Source organism: Mesoplodon bidens (assembly GCF_964165515.1).
Source record: "Mesoplodon bidens genome assembly, chromosome: 8".
NCBI classification, from domain to species: domain Eukaryota; kingdom Metazoa; phylum Chordata; class Mammalia; order Artiodactyla; family Ziphiidae; genus Mesoplodon; species Mesoplodon bidens.
In genome coordinates this window covers 25245787-25267974 of record NC_138165.1, presented here as the reverse complement: position 1 = coordinate 25267974, position 22188 = coordinate 25245787, and the positions used below count along the sequence as shown (strand labels likewise).

General features: G+C 33.8%; 1 protein-coding gene across 1 annotated transcript in view; it reads right to left on the bottom strand.

Moving 5' to 3' along the window:
- The window catches only part of OLA1 (Obg like ATPase 1), a 172412-nt gene that overhangs the window by 28016 nt on the left and 122208 nt on the right, over positions 1-22188 (bottom strand). Inside the window, exons 6-7 of the mRNA XM_081241977.1 lie at positions 18056-18136; positions 17655-17752 (exon numbers count right to left, since the gene is read on the bottom strand). Of these exons, the coding sequence (XP_081098103.1) occupies positions 17655-17752; positions 18056-18136 (179 nt within the window). The remainder of the gene's footprint in view (positions 1-17654; positions 17753-18055; positions 18137-22188) is intronic.

Sequence of the window (22188 nt, the reverse complement as noted above, 5' to 3'; positions counted from 1 at the left end):
CAAACAAAAAATAAACGATCATCCTTTTCATGGTAAATTACTCAATTGCATGCAAATGGATAAATGTGTTTACCTCACTGATCACAATCTAAGCAGCTAACAAAAGCAGAACACCTGGCCACAAACAAGTCCTTTGAAATACAATTTACCATAAAGTTTGAGAAATTGCCGTTCTGCTTTCATATTAAAAATCATCACCAAACTACTTTTCAGCAGGAAGCTCAGCCTTTTGTGAAGAGAAAGAGATTAGGGTCTGTAGTAGATTATTTAAATATCAAGAAGTTCAAATTAATGCTGCATTGTAGTCATAATCTTTGGTGTTTCTCGAAAGAATTAATATTGTTGAAATTCAAAAAAATTTTAGTGTGATGCTATGCAATGGTGCATCAACTAATAACCCTCCAGAATTTCTGTGCTCATCTAAAAAGAGTCCCTGCTGAATGTTCTAATGCATCTTATTGTGAATCTTCAGCAAATAAAACTTCATGTATGAGCTCATGATGTGCTTTGCTGCCGGAAAGTCACAGACTCTGTGGGAAGCTCTTTATCTTCCCAGCAGTCAGTTCTCTGAGAACATCAGCGCAGCTACTGTAGTTACCTGTAGATTACTTGTATTTTCTCACATCTGTGTCCAGCAATCTAAACCATGATGATAAAGGGTCATTAGGTTTTGAGTGAGGAAGGGGATGGACTAGACAATTTGCTCTGATAAGCTCCTTGTTGGGAGCTCCAGTTTAGAATGTGAAATGTTGGTATGTACAGTTTTACACTAAAAAGAAAAAAGAATTTCACTTTTCTGCACTAACAATTAAAAATGATACAGTTTAACATCTCACTATAGTCTACTGATTCACATTTTACTTGGGGGATTTATAATTAAAAGTATTTAAGAGAAAATGTTCTGCTTGTAAAATGGACGTCTACGCTCTATTAGCCACAAAGAATTCAGGTACAATTACTAAGATAACTGCTGTTTGGAGCACAGCAAAGCAATTTCCCACAGTGGGACTTACAGTTCAATTTACCAGTTGGGCAAATATTTTGTGCTCTGTAGTGGCCAGAGAGTTAAAAGCTATAGGTAACAGTTGAGCCGTGTTATACCTGGAGAAAAGTTTCTTCAATTCAAATGGATGGTTTAGATTTCAAAGTAAAGAGCATACCCCCAGAAAGATTCCCCCAATTAAAATTGTATAATTTTAAAACTAACACAAAATACAGTTGTCACAGAAACCCTGACTGACCTCTTGTCCTCCCCCAAAATAGAGTTCATAATTTGGAACTCAACACTGTATTTTATTTTCATATTTGTGTTGCATCCTAAATCATTCTGATACTTAATCACATTCTCCTAGTAATCAGCTGATAGAATATGTTATATTCTTGATTAGATTATAGAATGGGAATACTAATTACTTAATTTCAAATGGCTTAGAATAACTGTGTCAGGTTACAGAAATATAAAGAAAAAAATTTTTTCTGGCATCCTTCAGTTACGATGTGACACACCATACAGACAGGATAAAAAGAAGTGTTTTATTTTAGAGAGAGAAAGAAGAGTTTAAAAAAATGCTTGCTAAAATTGCATTCATAATTTATTTCTTTATTTATGTATGTTTATTTTTGTACAATATTATACTTCTACACATCTTCCTCCAAAAGGAAATTGTAAGAGATAATACTGACTGGAATAAATAAAACACTACCCTCCCTTAAAGAATTATATTAAAATTATGAAAGTATGTGAATAAAAGCAATATTTAAAAATAAAACACCAAGTAGTGATTTGGCTTTTTGGAAATAACTTTAAAATAGTATTCATTTGGACCATTTGAAGGCTTTCCAATGCTGCTAGAGAAGAAAAATAAAAATATTTATTTTGAAAGTTGTTTGCTAGCACTAAACACAAGCAAGCAATATTTTCCAAAAGATTAAAGATAAACTAAGCATTTAAAAATTCCTGTTCTTCCTTTCAAATATATGAATTGTCTAAAATCCTTTTAAGAAAAATCATAAGATGGAAGATATGTCACTAACACCAATGTGGAGACATTTCTTAAAATAAAAATTACTGTATGGGCTTCCCTGGTGGTGCGGTGGTTAAGAATCTGCCTCCCAATGCAGGGGACACGGGTTCGAGCCCTGGTCCGGGAAGATGCCACATGCCACGGAGCAACTAAGCCCGTGCGCCACAACTACCGAGCCTGCGCTCTAGAGCCCGCAAGCCACAACTACTGAAGCCCACGCTCCACAACAAGAGAAGCCACCGCAACAAGAAGCCCACGCACCACAAAGAAGAGTAGCCCCGGCTCGCTGCAACTAGAGAAAGGCTGCGCAGCAATGAAGACCCAATGCAGCCAAAAATAAATAAATAAAAATAATAAAGTTCCCTTAAAAAAATTACTGTAAAATATAACATTTGGGTAACTAACATTAATATCCTAAGGCAATATGGGAACACAAATCCATAATAATTATTCATACACCAAGCCACTGTAAACCTAAATCATTTCTGAAGACCTGAATGTGTCAAGAACTTTGACAATTATGACTGGAGCCAGGAAACTGTAGCAGTGCAGAATTTCTTATGAATTTCTCCAGTTACTTTTTATAAATGCTGTCTTGGATGACAGCTTAATGTGTACCACATGCAATATTTATTCTTCTTCAGTGTCAGACTGTCTAGCCATCCAAGGGAATACAAAGAATGTCACTTATTAGGATAAAAGCACAGGGAAGGTAATCAAGGACATATGTAACATCAGCCAATCATGCCCTATTTCAACATCCTATTCCATTCATAACAGTTCAACAATTATTTGCTTACTGATAACTTGCTTTCAGGCTGTTTGTGTTCACCGTAATGGTGGTTTGCATTTATTTTGCTCTTTAGAATTGGACACTTGCTGTGCCATATGTGTTTGTCAAAACTTTGTATCTTCTGTCAGAAATGGCTTAGCATATCAAATAATTTCTATTTGTCAGGAACTACTAATACAACAATCAGTAACCCTTGATGTCAATAGGGCACTGAAATAACCAAAGACAGCAAATATATAACTATTAAATATTTTACAAAAAACAATCCTATGAAGTGATACATAATAAGAAAGTCATTATTATTAGCTGAGTCACACTCACATACATTCCCATGCATATAGCTAAGAATACTTAACAGGCATTGCTTTTTCTTTTGTTTTGGTTCTCCAAGATGGTAAAACTGTTAAGAATTTCACAAAGTAATTTGGTGGTCTTTAAACTATACAGCCAAAATGTCTAAGTAATACCAAGTCACATTAAAACATATACTTGGCCACCAATACAAGTTTCACTTAATAATAGATTTAAAATAATGTCCCATCATATATCATAATCACGAAATGGGTAACTGTAGAAACATAATTACTTAATCATATTTAATCATTAAACTTTAACCAGATACGACTTGAACTATTTATTCTAGTAACAATTAAAAGCTTTTAAAAGTACTAATTTCAAGAGATCTAGACAACTAAGATGTTTACCTCTGAACATAGGAAAGGAAACAAATTGTTGGTATTCTCTTTTGGTCTCTTTTTCTCTTTTGTCTCAGATTTGGCCTGAAGTAAAGTTCTACAATGCAAGAAATATCCCATGCAAACTATTCCATACAATATTTTTTTAAAAGACTCACAAAAAACCCACTTTTAAATAATAAAAACATTATTACAAATTGTTCTTTTTCAGTCTACATCTACCTGAACTGTCTGGTAAACCACTGATTTTCTTAGCTACACAGTATGTGTTACAACATACCTGCTGACAAGACTAAGGAAAAATCCATTTGGGTAGAGATGGAAAGGTATAGGGATTAGTCTCGATTAATGACAGGAGAAACACAGCAAGATTTTCTAACTGCTACTGTTCCATTTAAAAGTGTTCATGAAACAGTAAAATCTCTCCAAATATGAAGACTGGTACTTATATTTCTAAATAGACTTCTAACTGGATCACAAACTTAAAAAAAAATTTTTTTGGTAGGGGAAGCAGAGAGGAAACAAAAATACAGTGAAAGGAAGAGAAATGCAAGTGACCTTATTCCTTGTAAATTTCAGAAGGCAGAACATTACAATATTATAAAAAATAAAAATGTGTATAATTAGGAGAAATAGAAGGAAATGGGAAGTTGCTATCCTTTATTTCTTGAGAATTAACAGGTTAACAAAACGTTTTAAAGACTTGTTTTAACTTGAGTTCATGAGAGAAAAGTATAAAACATTTTACTGCATTTATAGCATGTTTTTCATGCAACCAAAAGTGCAAAAAAAAGAGCTATGTTGGTTGTATACCAGTGAAAATTACAGAAAAGCGTGCTTGCTGGAAAGCAAACGTAATTGCAGTGGCTTATGTAAGCAGGACTCAAATTAGTTAAGAGAATTTATTGTGCAATTACAATTGCCAGACACTAATTAACTATAGATCTACCATATATATGTTTTCATTAAATTATGAGAATTAAATTCCAAGACAAATGGACCGATCTACCACAGAATAATTTCACTTAATATATGTAAAATATTTTATTTAACCCTCATTATTCTGTAAGAAAGTTATTCTTCTATTTCACAGGTGAGGAAACAAGGGCTATAAGGAAACCAACCAAACTATCTTGAGTTTTGCTTATATAAAAACACTGCATAAATGTTTGCTCTCTAGCTGGTAGGGGTTTCTGTGTAATGTTTACCAGGATACAACCAACACAGACAACTCTTTTTTGTACTTTTTGTTTCATGAAAAGCATGCTATAAATGCAATAAGATGTTTTATACTTTCATGAGCTTGAGAGAAAGATAGATATTTGGGTAGATATTTGCCTTGTTGTGAGGATTAAACCAAATGAGACAACATATGTAAGTGCCCCAAAGTCCGGCATATAATATGTGTTCAAAAAATGGTAGTCATTATTCTGCCCAAGACTTGGATCTATGTGTACATATACATACATACATATGAATATGCATATACAATGTTCTTTCAATTATATTGCTATGTGTTAGTAAAGCATCTGAATAGAATATTATACAAATTATCTGCATGCACTTCAGCTAATAAAAGAGATACATACACATGCACATACAGGCACAATTCCCTACTCCCAGAAAGGTCTCAAAAACACATCCAAGTAACTGAAAATGCAAGAAGACAGAACAAATCACTATGTGGTTAAAAACAAACACACAACAAAACAACCAAGTGGTGGAAGAATGTACTTATCTTAAAAAAGAATTGATAACATGTATTTTCCATGTAAAAATATATAAACTATTTTAATTATTGACCCGACAAAGGGTTATTAAATTGGTACAGAGATAAGTCCATGATAATAAAGATATGGTTTCAGGTAAAATTTTTATATTACCTTCAGTTAGCATTCTCTCATCAGGTTATAGTGAAATTTTAGTCTCAAATTTTATAGTGCATGAACTATGTCTAAATGAAATGTATAGTGATAGGGAATGTGGCAAGTATGTGATCTATTCCTTTCCAACATCACCAGTGCACCAACGCTGAGACATCATGGCACAGTAGTGAAGAATGAGAACTCTGGACATAAAATGCTCAGGTTTGAAGCTTGGCACCATTCTTGGCTAAGTTCCTCAGTCTCTCTATACTTGCTTTGCCTTCCTTAAAATACGAATAGTACTTACTACTCTATAAGGTTGGTGGGAGTCTTAAATGTAATGCATATAGTTAAGTGTTCAGTACATGTTGACTGATGCTGACTACTACTAACATAACAACAACACTTTAGGCGCATGAATTATCCGTTGTTGTTCTATTTCATGATATTCTCTCATTTCCCTGTTCATTTACACACCAACTTCCTTACCCCAGCAGTGAAGAATTGTTCTTAACAAACTGTATGGTATGCTAGAAGAAAGAAAAAAGGAAAAGTTTGCTTATCATATTAATATATAAAAACTGATCTGTAGTTATAGCTGTTTTCTGGGGTCTATTCTGTAGTATTACTTTAGACTTGGCAACTGGATGCAATTTTTATATCGGCTTCAATGAGAACAGTTGTATTTTCTCCACCAAAATTTTCATATATGGTATTAATATGTTTAAAAATGGATGCTAAAGCAGGTACTAAAATATTTTGCCGTAACAGTATCATATAGTTAACGAAACTACAAGGCAAGAGAAAAATGGCAGCAGCAAAAAACTTATTATCCTAAGGAGCACATAGTTGTCACCTTGAGAATTGTTTCCTTTTATTAACTAAAACCCTAAACCGTTTGGTGGAGATGATAATTCCTGAGATAAAACATAGCAGAACACAAAGTTAATTAAAGGAATAGTTTCAAAGATTTCTGAAGATTCACAAATATCTCTTGCAGTGTCGTGTGGAACTGGCACAAACATTCAAGTCAAATGGGTCTATTTCTTCGACTACTACAAGAACTTGGGCATGTTCTGAATCTCTCCAATTGTCTTATCTATAAAATGGACATGATAAAAATCTATGTTTCATAAATATCCTTAAATTTTTCATGTTTCATCTATTCTTCTATTAACATCTCACCAATTTCTAACCTCTAAAGGATGCCTGGCACACAGCAGGAACTCAGTAATAAATGATGGTTTACCATGTATGTCTTTTGGTTTGGTACATGAAAAGCTAAGTCACTGTCACTTAATGGGAGGGTGGGGGCAGGACAGAGAAAAGAAAAATGGCACAATTTAAAAGGTAACAATTTTAAGTATAAATTATGTATGAAAACTACCAGTGACCTTCATGTTTCCAACATCTAGATATGCTCTTTGGGAAAAAATGAAACATCACTTAAAAAAAAAAAAAGCTAAAAAACAATTACCAACAGACAGATGTTATTCGATCTTTTCCTTTTACATTTCAAAATGGACTAAACCCAAAGATGATTTCCACAGACTGTTCTTTTTAGAGAATTTCTAAGGAAAATGTTGACAATCACCTAGGAATATTGATGAGTACTCCCTTGATATTAATGACAAATACTTAAAAGTACTAAAAAGGCACCTTTGTATCTGTATTAATGGAAACACAATCTTATTTATCTCTCTGCTAGCTGAACACATTCCTAAACTAAAATGCAGATCTCTTAATTCAACTATGAAAATACTTCATTTTAGTAAAAATTCAATTCGAGGCCAAATATTAGTGTCATGAAGGCCATCTTGAGATTTGTCTGAGGATCCAATGAAGTAACCTAAGTCGAAACACTGTGAAGTTTTGATAAACGTTGGTTGTTATTATTCTTAGTAAAGTTCAATCTACTTCTTTGAGGTCATACACCAAGGGACTTTTAAAAGAAGTGATTTACGAGTAGTAGTGTGGGACAGCAAATTGCTAGACAAGCATGAAAAAGAAAAGATGAAATTCAAAATAAATCTATATAATTTTACTTGAACACATTTAGGATGTTTTAATATGCTTTTTAACTGCAATGTATTTGAATAAAAATTTATTAGCTCTTTTCAAGTGGTTGTCTTCACATTTTATATTCTTTTTGATGTTCCAGCACATTTGCCTTTGCATTTGCTGTTCCCTCTCCCTGGACTAAGCTTTCCTCAGATCCTCCCTCTCTCATGGTGCACTCCCTTGCTTCTTAAGGGCCTTTCCTGACCACCCTAACTAAAATAGCACCCTCCTACCCTGCTTTATTTATTTATTTATTTTATTCATGTATTTATTCTTTCATTCATTTGTAAAAATCGAAAATGTTTTTTGGGAATTTACTATGTACCAATTACTACCCTAAGTGATCAAGTGTATCAATTCATATAACAGTCATACCAACTTTATGAGGAAGATAGTTATTATTGTTATTTTTAAAATGAGAAAGGTAAAATTTCTAAAAGATAGACTTTAAAAGCCAGATATAAAATTCTGGCAGCCTAATTTTCTGCCAGAATTTTATATCTGGCTTTTAAACTTCACCAGCACATTATTCATTCAACAAATATCCTCTGGCTGCTAACTAAATGCTGATTATGCATTATGCTATATGCTAGGTTTATTTGAAAAAAGAAGATAGAATGATAGTCTTACAGCAATAAAATTATACACAATAAAGAGGGCTGTGGCAAAGGAAATGGAAAAACTATATTAAAATGTGAGAAATATTATGAAAAAAGTTTACCAAGAGTTAATAATTAATTTTGAAGGAAAAGAAGTATAAATCTTAAATATTAATGCTGAGATTTCAAAGATGTAGACTAGTATAATGATGGTGTCATAAACATAGATGAGGAAATAAAAATGATCAAGTGAAATAGTGAAATAAGTTAAGCCACTGAGGTAATCTATTTCTTTATTTTTATTTTTATTTTGGAGCATAGCTGATTAACAATGTTATGTTAGTTTCAGATGTACAGCAAAGTGAACCTAATCATTTCCTGACATTATATTAAATATTTGTTTGTTGGTTGTCTATTATTCCATGAGACTATAACCCTTATGGGGCAAAGGCTTTTTTAAATCAGTCTCAATGTTTATTTGCTTAGAAAAGGAAAAAGGAAGCACAGTACCTACCTCTTCAGTGAGCTCGCAGTCTTCATAAGAATACATAAACTTGAAATTTATATTCATATTGACAGTTTTTATGAAGTTAATTGTCTTCTTGATAAGAAGCATTAAAATGACTGAACCAGGTACCAATGTGCAGCCCCAAATTTATAGACAGGGGTGTACACAGAGTTCCTAAGTCAGTTATTTTGAAACATATTTTTTAGCAGAATTTTGAAATTGGTAATAAAAATGGTCACAGATACCAAAATATGTCTCACCCAAACTGTACTATTTTTACTACATGGTGGATTAAGTAAGCTTTTGAGGGTGTTTTATAATCAAATGTTTTTGATGGGGAAATGCTTCCTAGGTCAATTTAGAATAAGGAAATGCAATATTTTGAGTAGTGTAACTACCTTCAAATATAGATATGCCAATTCTACAAATAAGTTTTATTTCCACTTTGTTCTCATTCTAGACAGAGCAATAGCTACTATGAGGAAGATAAGAGCATGGTAAGATCCAGAAAAGACTTATTTTCAAGGGGTAGAGATATAGAAGTAGGAATGAGAGGAGGGGGAAAGACCAGGTCTTATCTTCAATTCAGTCCAGAAAAGTTGCTCATGAATTATGTATCTGCCAACCTCAGGAATGCTCTGGATTGTCCCACAGTCACAAAAAAATCCTACCATGACAAACCTACATGTGAGGGTTGAGAAGGTACTAGACATTTGAATGGGCATCTTTTCATTGTGAATTTGCTATAATTCACTAAAATCATAACATTCTAGCACTAGAAGGGAACCTTAGAGATAATCTCCTTTAATTCTTTATTAATCTTCACTGCCTCATCCCCAACACACATATAAACATTCAGAAATAGAGAAGCTGGGATACAATGGAACTGTTTTAAAAGGCTTTAAAGAATAAACACCAATTTAAAAAAAAATTATGCTATCATAACAATTAAAGAATGATTTACTCTAATGGAAGCCCAGGAGTAACAATAAAATCCTCTAAGCTTCAAATGATGAAGTCACAGGGCCTAACCTGAGACAGAGATGAGGGCAGAGTCCTATGGAAGATGGTGATATCATGGGAGTTTTATCGTTACGGCCACTGTGCAATAGAGATGGTTCTCAGTTTGTTTTTGTTTTGGATGACAACTGTTTCAAAGCACAGAATTATAGCTGTGAACATATACATGATACATTTTGTTTCTTTATCGATATAATGGAAAGAAAAACGAAGGGAATGTATCCCAAAGATACACTTAGAAGACTTAACAAGTCCTTTTTCTATTACTGTATTCTTTTTGAGTTATGTTAATTAAATTTCGGAAATATTGTTTATACCGAACACATTTTATGTGAACATTCTGATGAACTGTCTTCAATACATGAATGGCTATATAATTTGCCTGAGGTTGAAGAACTAGTTAGCAGATGGGATAGGGAGGGTGGGAGGGAGGGAGACGCAAGAGGGAAGGGATGTGGGAACAGATGTATATGTATGACTAATTCACTTTGTTATAAAGCAGAAACTAAAAAAAAAAAAAAAAAAAAAGAACTAGTTAGCAGCAAATAAGGACCACAAAACTAGCATTTCAAATTATAAAGTAGCTGTATTTTTAATACATCAAACTTCCTGATAACATACACTACCTAATTTACAAATAGACTATATGTTCTAAGTTTCTTAGAATTCACTTTCCTTACAGAACCAATGTTATCAATGGTATCCAGCATTTTGGTCTAGTCTTCAGAAGTCTATTTAACTCATAATGTAGTTGAACTACAATAGTATCTCCAAAGGTAGATCTAGTGACTGGGGAACACAGGAGAGACCACAGAAGACAGGGACACAGAAAATAATACTCCTCTCCTATCCTGCATAAGCAGGAGATATTAGGCAAAACATTGAAATTGCCCCCAAATGGCACTTTCTCCTTTCCTTTTCTACAGCCTTCTCCCAGGAGAACACTGTTATTGAGATCGCATATACTACAGTTAGACTCCATTCTTCAGCCTTCACAAGGCCCTGCCCTATCTCTCTTATCACCAACAGTCCTAAGATTTCTGGGCTTCAACAGTCACCTCTATCTCCACCAACTACTACTCAAAACTCCCATTTTATGAGTGTAGTTCATCTCAACTCATAGTTTTAGAAACAAAATCTGACTCAACAGTCCTTAACTGCTGGGACACAGATTTTTAAGAATATTAATAGACCTTGAAGTATTCACCAAAGTGAGTCAGGTAGAGAGGCAGAGAAACTCTGTGTACATGAATCACTCGTGATTTGAGGTACATTATATAGCTGTATGCCAAAGTTTGCCTTTCATTGCCTAGGTTATATATGTGTGTGCATGTATGGGGAATATATGTTTTAATTTCATGAAAGAATCCTAGAGAACACTTGTTTTTTTGTGAAAGAGCTTTAGTCTCTTAAAGCTAGAAGAAAATTTGTAAAACTTCTCCCTATTATATGCAGTGAAATTCTTCAGCCACTTTAAAAAAGATGAACGTCCTGACACATTTGATAAATTATATTGCTCATAAATTAGTAAGTCAACAGATGGTGCTAATGAAGATAACAACTGACTCCCAAAAGTACAGTATCACTTTCTCAAATTCAGTGAACGATCTTGCAAAGAGAAATTATTGCCTATAAACTGTATCGGGCAAAAAGGCAAATAGGCCAGGGGAAATTCCTAACATGCCTAATATGGTGGGTCAATAGCATTATATCCATACAAAAAGATGTGCTTTCTTCCATAATTATCTTGTTTTTTTAAATTTATTTTTATTTTTGGCTGCATTGGGTCTTCGTGGCTGCACACGGGCTTTCTCTAATTGCGGCGAGCAGGGGATAGTCTTCCTTGTAGTGCGTGGGCTTCTCATTGCGGTGGCTTCTCTTGTTGCGGAGCACGGGCTCTAGGCACATGAGCTTTAGTAGCTGCAGCACGTGGGCTCAGTAGTTGTGGCTCACGGGCTCTAGAGCTCAGGCTCAGTAGTTGTGGCGCACGGGCTTAGTTGCTCTGCGGCACGTGGGATCTTCCTGGACCAGGGTTCGAACCCGCGTCCCCTGCATTAGCAGGCAGATTCTTAACCACTGCGCCATCAGGGAAGCCCTATAATTATCTTTTTCAAACATGGAATCAGAGGTGTGATTTGGTTTCATTATGACTACGTGCTCTAGGGCACTAACATCTCTTGACAGGAATTATGAAATTGCTGAAAGAGTAACCAAAAACCACTTAATGAAACCAGAAAAGTACACAAGTATTATTACATGTACATACATATACAAATGCTAAAGGACATTCAAATAAAGATTCCTGAATGGCCAAAGGTCTTTTCCCTCCCACTTCTTTCAGCCTTCCATCTTTTGTAATAAAAAGATCGTCTTGCTTTAGTATATTTTTTTTCACTCTCAAGATTTTGGTCAGAGAAATTAAGAAATATTCAACTCCACAAAATCCATTCACCAGAAATTATTGAAATCCTAATTCATAGAGCATATGGTACTGTTTCAAAGCTTTATCATAATACAAATTAAAAAGTAAGTAATTGATAATTATCCAATAGCAAACAAGAAACTATAAAACAGAGAATGGGTCTTAAGAAAATTTTTTCTTTTTGAATTCATTTACAACTTACTTCAGTAAAATTAAGAATATTTTGTATAGGATTTACCAATTTAATCAATCTCATACTAAAAAAAAGAATCGCTCAGTTTAGGCTTCCAGAATATCCTTAACCTGTTCTATCACCCTTTTATATCTGGCAAAGAAGCAAATAAATACTAGTCCTCATAAAGCAATCTCCACTAAAAGTTACAAATTATAGCTTTAAAAATTTAATTCAGCTAAAAAACTCCTCACATGTTAAAACAAACTTACCAACAATATGTTGTGATTTCAAGAAGGTAGGAACACACTTACAATAAAAAAATGTTTTCTCACATCCTTCATAATGTTAGGTACTTCAAGATGAAGCTGACACAACATTCCCCCCAAACCATAAGAACCACAAGTGTTTTTTTTTAAAAACAGAAATTATAATCCCAAAGAAACAGTGTATGGATATTTCAGGGCTTTTACTTTGCCAGACTAGTGGATGATAAAGTGAAACATTTAAAACAAACCTTATACATGTGAATCTTGTTTTATATACTAGTGTATGTTCCTGAAAACTTTATATGAATTGAACTTAATTTCAAATCTACTTGGGAACTAAAATGAATAATTTATTTAAGAATAATTAATCATTCCCATTTTATTTGTTTCGAGTAAATCGAATGTATAACAATGTGATTTTTTTCAAAGCAGCATTATCTGTGTTAAATTTCTAGCTTCAATGAATAATCTTGTCAGAAATTGATGACTTCTTATAGTAGTTTTACAGAATACATCATGGCATTCCTGAAAGGCCAAGAAAATGCTGTGGGAAGAAGGCTATATTAACCTTCTACAAATATAATTGTGAAGTGGACTTTTGCTCACGTTGAGTTAAGTGTATAGCCTGAAAATAATGGAAATCAGTGAATGATAGAAATGGGTGAAATCACCTATAATAGTGAACACTGCTCCTATTGATAAGACGTAATGGAAATGTGCTACTACATAACATGTGTTGTGGAGAACAATGTCCAAGGATGAGTTAGGTAGGACAATTTCTGTCAGACCTCCGACTGTAAACAGGAAAATAAAACCTAAGGCTCACAGTATGGCAGATGATCACTCAACATTACCTCTGGGGAGGGTTGCCAATCAACTAAATACTTCTACTCCTATAGGAATAGCAATAATTATAGTAGATGTGTAAAGTATGCTTATGTGTCAACATCTATACTTATTGTGAATATATGATGAGCTTGCACAAGAAAGCCTAAGAACCAATCCATATTATAGCTCAAACTATCCCTATGTACCTGAAAGGTACTTTTTTCCTAAATAGTATATAACATATATAAGTGTAGTTTTATATTATATACACATACATTAAAAATTATATGCGGGCTTCCCTGGTGGCGCAGTGGTTGAGAGTTCGCCTGCCGATGCAGGGGACACGGGTTCGTGCCCCAGTCCGGGAAGATCCCACATGCCGCGGAGCGGCTGGGCCCGTGAGCCACGGCCGCTGAGCCTGCATGTCCGGAGCCTGTGCTCCGCAACGGGAGAGGCCACAATCGTGAGAGGTCCACGTACCGCAAAAAAACCCCAAAATTATATGCAAAAAATGTTCACACTTCCCCCTTTGTAAATAGTTGCTGAGATATAGTATCTGTAATTCTTTTTTTTTTTTTTTTTTTTTTGCGCCACGCGGGCCTCTCACTGTTGTGGTCTCTCCTGTTCCAGAGCACAGGCTCCGGACGCGCAGGCTCAGCGGCCATGGCTCAAGGGCCCAGCCGCATGTGGGATCTCCCCGGATGGGGCACGAACTCATGTCCCCTGCATCGGCAGGCAGACTCTCAACCACTGCGCCCCCAGGGAAGCCCTGTAATTCTTATATACAGTTCAAGTTATCAAGAATATATTGGGCTTATTCCATGATTTTCCCCCTAGCCAGGTGCACAATGTACAGTATCACCAAACTACATTTAATTGTTATGTACAAATTATGTGGAAAACTAACAAAAATAAAAAACTTGGGGTAGGGGAGACAGAATCATAGTAAAATATGAATTAATAAAACATTTTTCTATTTAAAATTCATTTAGTGAACCTGACACATTGCCCTTGATTACACAACAGCTTAAAAGACTTTGCAACTACTTGTCTTCCTATCTTGAATCAATTTCAACACTCTGATTAATTGACTCTTATATAATATTAGAGAATAATGTTCAGTGACCACAAGCCCACCAGGGCATATGCAAATACATGTTTTACACACACACACAAGAAGTCTGAATGTCTTAAATTTTAGTTATACTTTTCAGTTGAATATGAACATGTAGTATAATAAACAACAAAATAAAATTATCCTTTATCAACAGTTTTAAGAAGGATGGGGACAAGAGAACACAAAAAGGAAACATAATTGGAAGCTATGTAGGTGTACAAAATTAGTTCTATCAATGTCATAATTGGATAGCATATACTACTAACAGCTCAGCAAAGGGGCAAAGATTGAAATTTACACCCCTAATTAAGCAACGGTTTGGCAGGCCTAATGTCCTATACCTGCTTGACACCATGACTCACAAGGCGATCTCAAATGAAAATTAATACTGCATGTAATAGGATCTTAGTTATAAGTAACTGATCATGTTTAAAATATGAAATCCTCAAGTGTTCAAAAATCATTGACATCTGCCAGAGACAACGATGACGACGACAACACAACAACAACAACTTCTGCATAGTTTTATTCATTCAAAGAACAGCAATATATAATAAAAAAATTTTCTGTGTATTCCCCTTACAACATCTTGATTACTGTCATCTAATCACAACACAACTGTAACTAACCCGGCTGCCATGTTATTAGCTTCTCTTCAGGGGCTAGGTCTTAATCATAAATCAATGAAATGACTAATTCAACATTGTTAAAACCAGTGAGTAGATGCTTGGAGCCATTCTGGTTTTTACATCTTTCAAAAAGGTCAATACACCTACTCAGTAACACAATAGACTTGTCTTTCAAAATGCTTCCTTATTTTCTAGGACTTAAAAATTAACATGTTACCATTTAAATTTAAATTGAACTTTAGTAATTAAAACGTTCATTACTTCTGAAATGGTGACCCCCTAAAATATAGTTTGTCTTCCTCTTGTGGCCAGAATCACAAACTCCTCCTCCTCTTTCCTGATCATTTAAAATAGCTTTCTAGATCTAAAAGACCCATGAAAATATTTATTACTACTTCCTGCATCAGTCTTAATTTGCTACAGTAACATTACATAATAACCTTAAAAAACAAAACCTTTTTCTTTTGCTAAAGGAGCAACTAATGCAAATGGAGCTGAGATATAAACATTACCAAAAAACAAGATGCTAACACAAATTTAAAGGATTTAGTAATTAAAATATATTTTAACTATTTACATCTGCTTGCAATGTTATAAGTGATGAAAACCTAGTGTTCATATCCTTCATAATAAAAAATTTATTCTGCACTTTAATACAAAGGCTATGTTGCATAAACAGATTTAAGCTGTAGCAGAGTGGCTGAATGGAAGGAGAATGGCAATCTTTCTGGCTCCAGTAGATGCCATTCCCTATCACACAATGTTTCCCACTCATAAATACATGACAAATACTTCCTCAATCATTTTTTATGAGCAGGGATGCACAGGGGGTAGTCAATGGCTAGCTTGAGGGAAAATAGGAACAGCAGGCGGCAGAAACTGTACAGAAAATAGCTATGTGGTAAATTCTCTTCTGGAACATCACTCAGTTACCCAGTCTTTGATCTTTCAGCTACAATTACACTAACTTTCACAAGATCTGACTCCCCCCACCCCCACCAAACATACACACTACCCCAAACCAGATCATCAGTCATACATAAAATCTAAAATTTAGTTTTATATAAATAGGATCATCCATACCTCTACATTTTTATAAATTAAAATTTGCTATTTAGACAAGAGTTTACTTTCAATTGGCTATAACCATATCATCATCACAACTGGTCTCACAGAAAACATGGGGTGTCTGGCGACAGCTAAATCACAGACTGGCGTCTCCCAAGCAGTCTGTCTACCATTAGGGTCTGGGAAATGGTATTTACTGTACAATTAGAGCCAGGGAGTTCTACCTGTAATCATCCAAATACAGGTGTGAGAAGCTCCTTTGGGCAAGGAAACTGACTCATCCCTTTTCATGTAAACTTTGACGTCTGTATTGTTTCACGGAGCCTTGGGAAACCTTACCATTCACACTACAATGAGATTTATTAACTGAAGTCAAATAATATATTTAAAATTCCTTCCCAAAGGTAACAATTTTTAACATATCAATCACAAAATTTATAAGAATTTTATATAAGGAACAAGACAGAACTGTTTATTTTAAAGTCAATTATCTACTGGAAGACACTGACCAGTCAGAACTGAATTTTCATGTCAGGTTTATGCTTTCTAGAACATTATAAATTAAGAGGCCAAATTCAGTTTCCTATCAGGAACACAAAATGTCTTATAGTAATATCAACAGGGCATTTTTAGTTGCAGTAATTTCACAGAATTTATTCTAATGATTTATTGGAGTTAACCATCTGACATTAATTATTGTTTTGGCTTCCAGTCTATGAATGTTTATTTTTCAGTTTAAAGCTTCTCACTCTTTGATATCATATGGAAATGAGAATTTTTAATGGAAAATTGAAACCATGTGCATCTAAGTACTTAATGAAGTACAGGGGAAAACAAATGAAAATATATTTTAGGAGAATTCAGATATTTTACTTTGGATAGTTTTGGTTTGTTTGTATGACTTAACAGTATAAAATACTGAGGGTCCAGTGAGTACCATGCCAAATGTGTACATGCCCTTATGTTATATAAACATATGATTTTTTGAAGTTACTAGTGAACTAAAGGAAACCTTGCACATTTTGGTTACATGTCAAAAACGACAATCAATACATGAATGCATAGTTTTTACCTTTGTGTATTTTAAAGTATTTTGAAACAAATACCTGGTCTTTCCCTCCACCATACCTTTTTTTTAAATTTAAAAAATGTTTTTTAGGTATTCAATCTGGATTTTAAAACTTATGCCCAGCTACAATTCCAAGTAGATATTTTAAAGTCACATATAAAATCAATAAAGCTAGAATTTCCTGGTTTAAAAAGTTTTATTGCTCTAACTACATTTATTCTCATTTTGCAAAGGAAATATTAATGTCTATTCAATAAATTTGATAATTAAATATGTATAATTCAATATTGCCTAATGTAATTCCTTTTTTTTTTCCTCTTAAGTTCTCTCAGTGTAAATCATTAGGAGACTCATCTCGGAATGTTAACACTAGGCAAAGCTTTCTCATCCATTTTAAAGTTTTTAATAATGAGAAAAATTTAAATTCAAACATAGCAGTAAGTACATATGTATGTGCGTTTGTGTGTGTTTAGATATGATATGTCGGGGTACATCTGGGGAGAAAAAAAACTTACCATTTGTTTTTCTTTCTAATGTAGTCTTTTTCAGAAAGATTAACCAAGTAGACCATTGGTTTTGAAGTCAGAAATAAGTGTTTATTCAACACTTCAATCTAAAGTGGGAGATAGAAAAAGAGTCCTTTTTAAAAGTTGAGTAAATATTAAGTCACTAAAGAACTTGAAAGAAAACTCTATTTAAACAAGAAGCCATTTTTATAATTCTTGTTTCTAAAAGATTAGTTGTCACAAAATATCAGGAGTAGGGGAAAAGAAAAAATAACAAGCCTGGGAATAAGAAATCATTGAGAGAAATAAAGTTTAACTAGATATAATAATAAGTGTAAAATAATGACAACTTTAATTTGTTCTCTAAGAAATCAAAGGTAATAATAGATGGCATCATATTTATAATTTACCTCTTTGTCATTCCAATCATGACAGAAGCGAACAGGTTTCTTTTGATCTATAACCCAGGATTTGACTTTGCACATTATGTCCTATACACAATTGAGAAAAAGAGTAAATACAAGATGAATACTAAGCATTTAGATACTAAATATTAAAATTAGAAGTTTTCAAACCCTCAATTAAAAGTTGACTATAAAAATAAAGTCAACTTTTTTATGAAAGAACTAAGTCACACAGATAATTATTTTCAATATCTCATTAAAATACGAAATACAAAATGAAACATTAATGTGGCATTAAAATTTTACCACATGAAATGTGGAATAATAGAAAAATTAGTAACAATCTTAAAAATTTCAAGACAATTAAAACATACCAAAGACTACAAGAGTTAATAATATCTCAACATTATCTAGTGATGTAAACTGCAAGATAAACATGCTGTTAGGAAATGGGGGGGGAACACTGGAGAAAGACTGAATTATAATTTTTTCCTTAAAAAGGAAAACAAAATAGATGAAATTGAGCCTATTATTGATGATCTACCCTCCAAAATATTAAATCAACTGACCAAAACCCTTTTTATTCTGAATTAATTTTTTGCTGACACCTTCTCCCTGCCCACTTCTCCTGTCCCTGCTCCAACCTACCCCCCCACCCTGCCAAAGCCTCCATTACACAATGGCAAGAGCCCTGCACTGGTGACCTCCAACCAGCTGCATTCACTTTCAGAACATCTCTCTCTGCTGGAAATCTAAAGGCCTTTTAGTTAGCAAGCTAGTGTGCATTCAGAAGGAGTAACTGCAGGAAGAGCCCAATGTGCTTTGTTTCTCTGGCCTTTCTTCACAGAAAGATTAATCATCTGTGAAATGGAAACGGCAAACAGCAAGTGACACAAACTGAACCCTTCAAGCCTTTCCTCATCAGTTTTGTGGTTCTGAATCTAAAAGCTGCGTGTGGCAAGGTTCTCCTTACAGGCAGGTGTTAATAAAAGGCTCTTGGGTCTGAAAGGTCAAACTTAGCTCTTCCAGAAGAAGTGTGTTTGAGAGTCATCTGTTTTTTGTTGTTGTTGTTGTTAAAAATAACTTATGGGTATGTTTTAAATATGCATTTCTCAAAATTTATTGTAATAGACAATTATTAGTAATAGATTTCTTAGATTTTCATTGATGTATTTTACTTTATCATAAATCATTAGTCTTCTATAAATATCCACTTGTTAAATTACCTCAGTATTTAGTATACCTTCCTTCCAAATCTTGCTGTTACCAACAGGAAAAATAAGGAAAAAGCCCTATATCCTTAGATCCTGATTTGAAACCCTCCAGGAAAAGGACTTCCCACAGACTTCAACAAGGAAGGGGCAAGCCAAAAACTTTTAATGAAATCTAACATGGTCTGCTTAAGAATAATCACTTTTACTCTTCTATTTCACTCATAAATGTTTAAAAGTGGCTAATGTAACACCATTTCCTACAAGGAGATCAAAGTGCTATATTACAAATGCATTATGATTAAAAAAGCCCTGTGCAGCCTTGCTATTAACTGTTCTTTAAACCCTAAAAGGCTTCCCATAGATCTCACTTGGCACTGCATATACAACCTTTGACAAGTAATGTAGACCATTTTTATTCATTGCCTAAAATTGTAGGCAATTATGTGCGTCACACTGGCCACCTGCAAATTCTGAATGCCTGCTCCAGTTGTCAGTGCAAAAAACTAATGTCGGAGGGGATTAATCTAGGGGGAGAGAGTCCTCTTTAATGGCTCCAGCAGGTGAAATGGCCCAGCTGGTTACTATGATGAGAGGCCAGAACAGCTTATGTGGAGACACGCAACAAGATTATACAAAAGAAGGAGAAAACAGTGGTACCATCTTACATTTGGTTCCATTAGTTTTTTTCAATTAAAAAAAGAAAAGAAAATAGACAAAGGAAAGCCAAACCAAAAATAAGGAAGGAAATTAAATCTTAATCATATAAAAAGTGTAAAATACTTTTAACTATAAACATTTTCAGAAAACCAAAGGGCCTCAATAAATGCTGATTGCTAGTGAAGGAATTTCAGTATTTCAGTTTCATTTTAAATTAACTAAAGCACCACTTCAGAAATAGAGATCCTATCACAAAATCTTTTTGGCGTTAGTTTCTTTCCCCCTTCACACCACCATATTATATTACAAATCAGGAGCACTCAAATTTTAGATAAAGAGAATTAATTCATAATTAAAGTTCTAAAGAAGTATATTCACTAAAGTCACATTCAAATCCTTTTAGAAAAATTTAAAGATATAACCAAGTTTTTAAACAGTTTAAAGTAAAAATATTTTAAAACTTAAAATATTTTATTTTATACTCAGTACTCTCTTAATTATCCCTACAAAAGATTTAAAAGCCAAGAAAAGACACCTTAGATTATTAAGATGCCAGTTTTACTTAAGACAAATCAAAAATAGATTGCTCTCAGATAAGATTATCTTATGTAAATGATCATTACATGGTATAGCTGCAAAGTGTTGTCTTTCTTACATAAAGTAAAAATATTTAGTTTTAGCAAAATTAAAGATGCTACGTTCCTTATCTGAAAAACTGCTGATCAAATGAAAGAAAACATTTGGACTTATTTGTATAAAATACTTAATGGATTGACTGAATTTCTCCTATGCTTGTATATATAAACACATATATTAATAATTATAGTTAAAACAATATTCCATTTAATTGAATTTGGTTAACTGAAAAAACAACCTAATACATAACTTAACCTACTTTTAACGAATTAGAATACAATAAAAGCATAAAATAGAAACACTAATGCTTGATGCATCAGAAGTTACTTTAGAATTTTGTATGTCTTTAGTAACATTGTTATATAGAAATACAGATGTAGGAGGAGGACTGTTCTGATAACTTTAACAAGTTCCTCATTTCCAAAATAAATTCTGTACATGATGAAGATTATGCAAAAATTCCTGGTCATTTGAACTTTTTTGCTTATATTGCAACAACATGAGTATCTACCTTGAGGTAAACACTTTATGCTTAAATGTGGGAATAAATCCTAGATCCACCACTTACCAGGTCTATGACCTATTACTTCATTAATAAAATGCAGATAATGATGCTATCTACCTCCCGGGGTTTGTTGTAAAGACCAACCCCCTCCTGGGGGTTGTTGTAAAGATCAAAAGAGATAATGCATATAAGGTGTTAGCATAGTTCTTGGCACAGAGTAAGCTCTCGATAAATATGAGTTTTGTCATTGTTTTTATGATTGTTCAAAGATTAAATACTAGTGATCTACAAAATGCCAATATAGTCTCTTGAGTACTTCTTTAAAGCACACATCTCCAACTGGAATAATTGCTCATTAGTCCTTTTCTTCAAATTTCTGATGGTTACCAGCAATACTGGCTCTCTTAGTGAAATCTCAATTCAGGCTTCTAGCCTTAACATTCTATAAGGACTAGCTTTTGCTGAACAACTACCTTTTAACTCCAGAAAAACTTAATCCAAACTCACCTTGAATACTTTGCTCTTCTGCCATGACTCTTATTGATGATAGCCTCACATTTAACTTTAGAAATGCTCTATGTTCTTGATATATTTTATTACTGTTGTTAACAGCAGCTATAATGTATTTAGACTCAGAGAGGATGTATGATTTGCCTAAATTCCTATTGCCAGTAAGGGGCAGAGCTGAGATTCAAATTCAGGTCTAAGTGACTTGAAAATTCATGTTCTGTCCAATCACCCTGGCCTGTCTTCCTTACTGCCTTTCTAACTACTCCTGTTTAGCCTAGCATTCCCAAGGCTGTTATTCAAAGTCCTCATTCTCATTCCAAGGTCATCAGGAAAATTCTATATTCTTTCTATGTGGGTAAAATATCTGATTGTCAATCCATGAACCACAAAAATAATATTTTCTTTGCAAACACTAACATAACCTCGTTATGTTATACAACCCATAAAGACTTTCTAAGACTACTTGACTTCTCTATTTTGGTATTCTTTAGTTCCCATAGCAGAAATTATTAATCCATGATCCATAAATGGATTTCAGGAGTTTCCTAATACCCTGAAATGGTATGTGAAGTTCTATGTTTATGTGCATTTGAGGGATAATGGTACATATCTTCCAA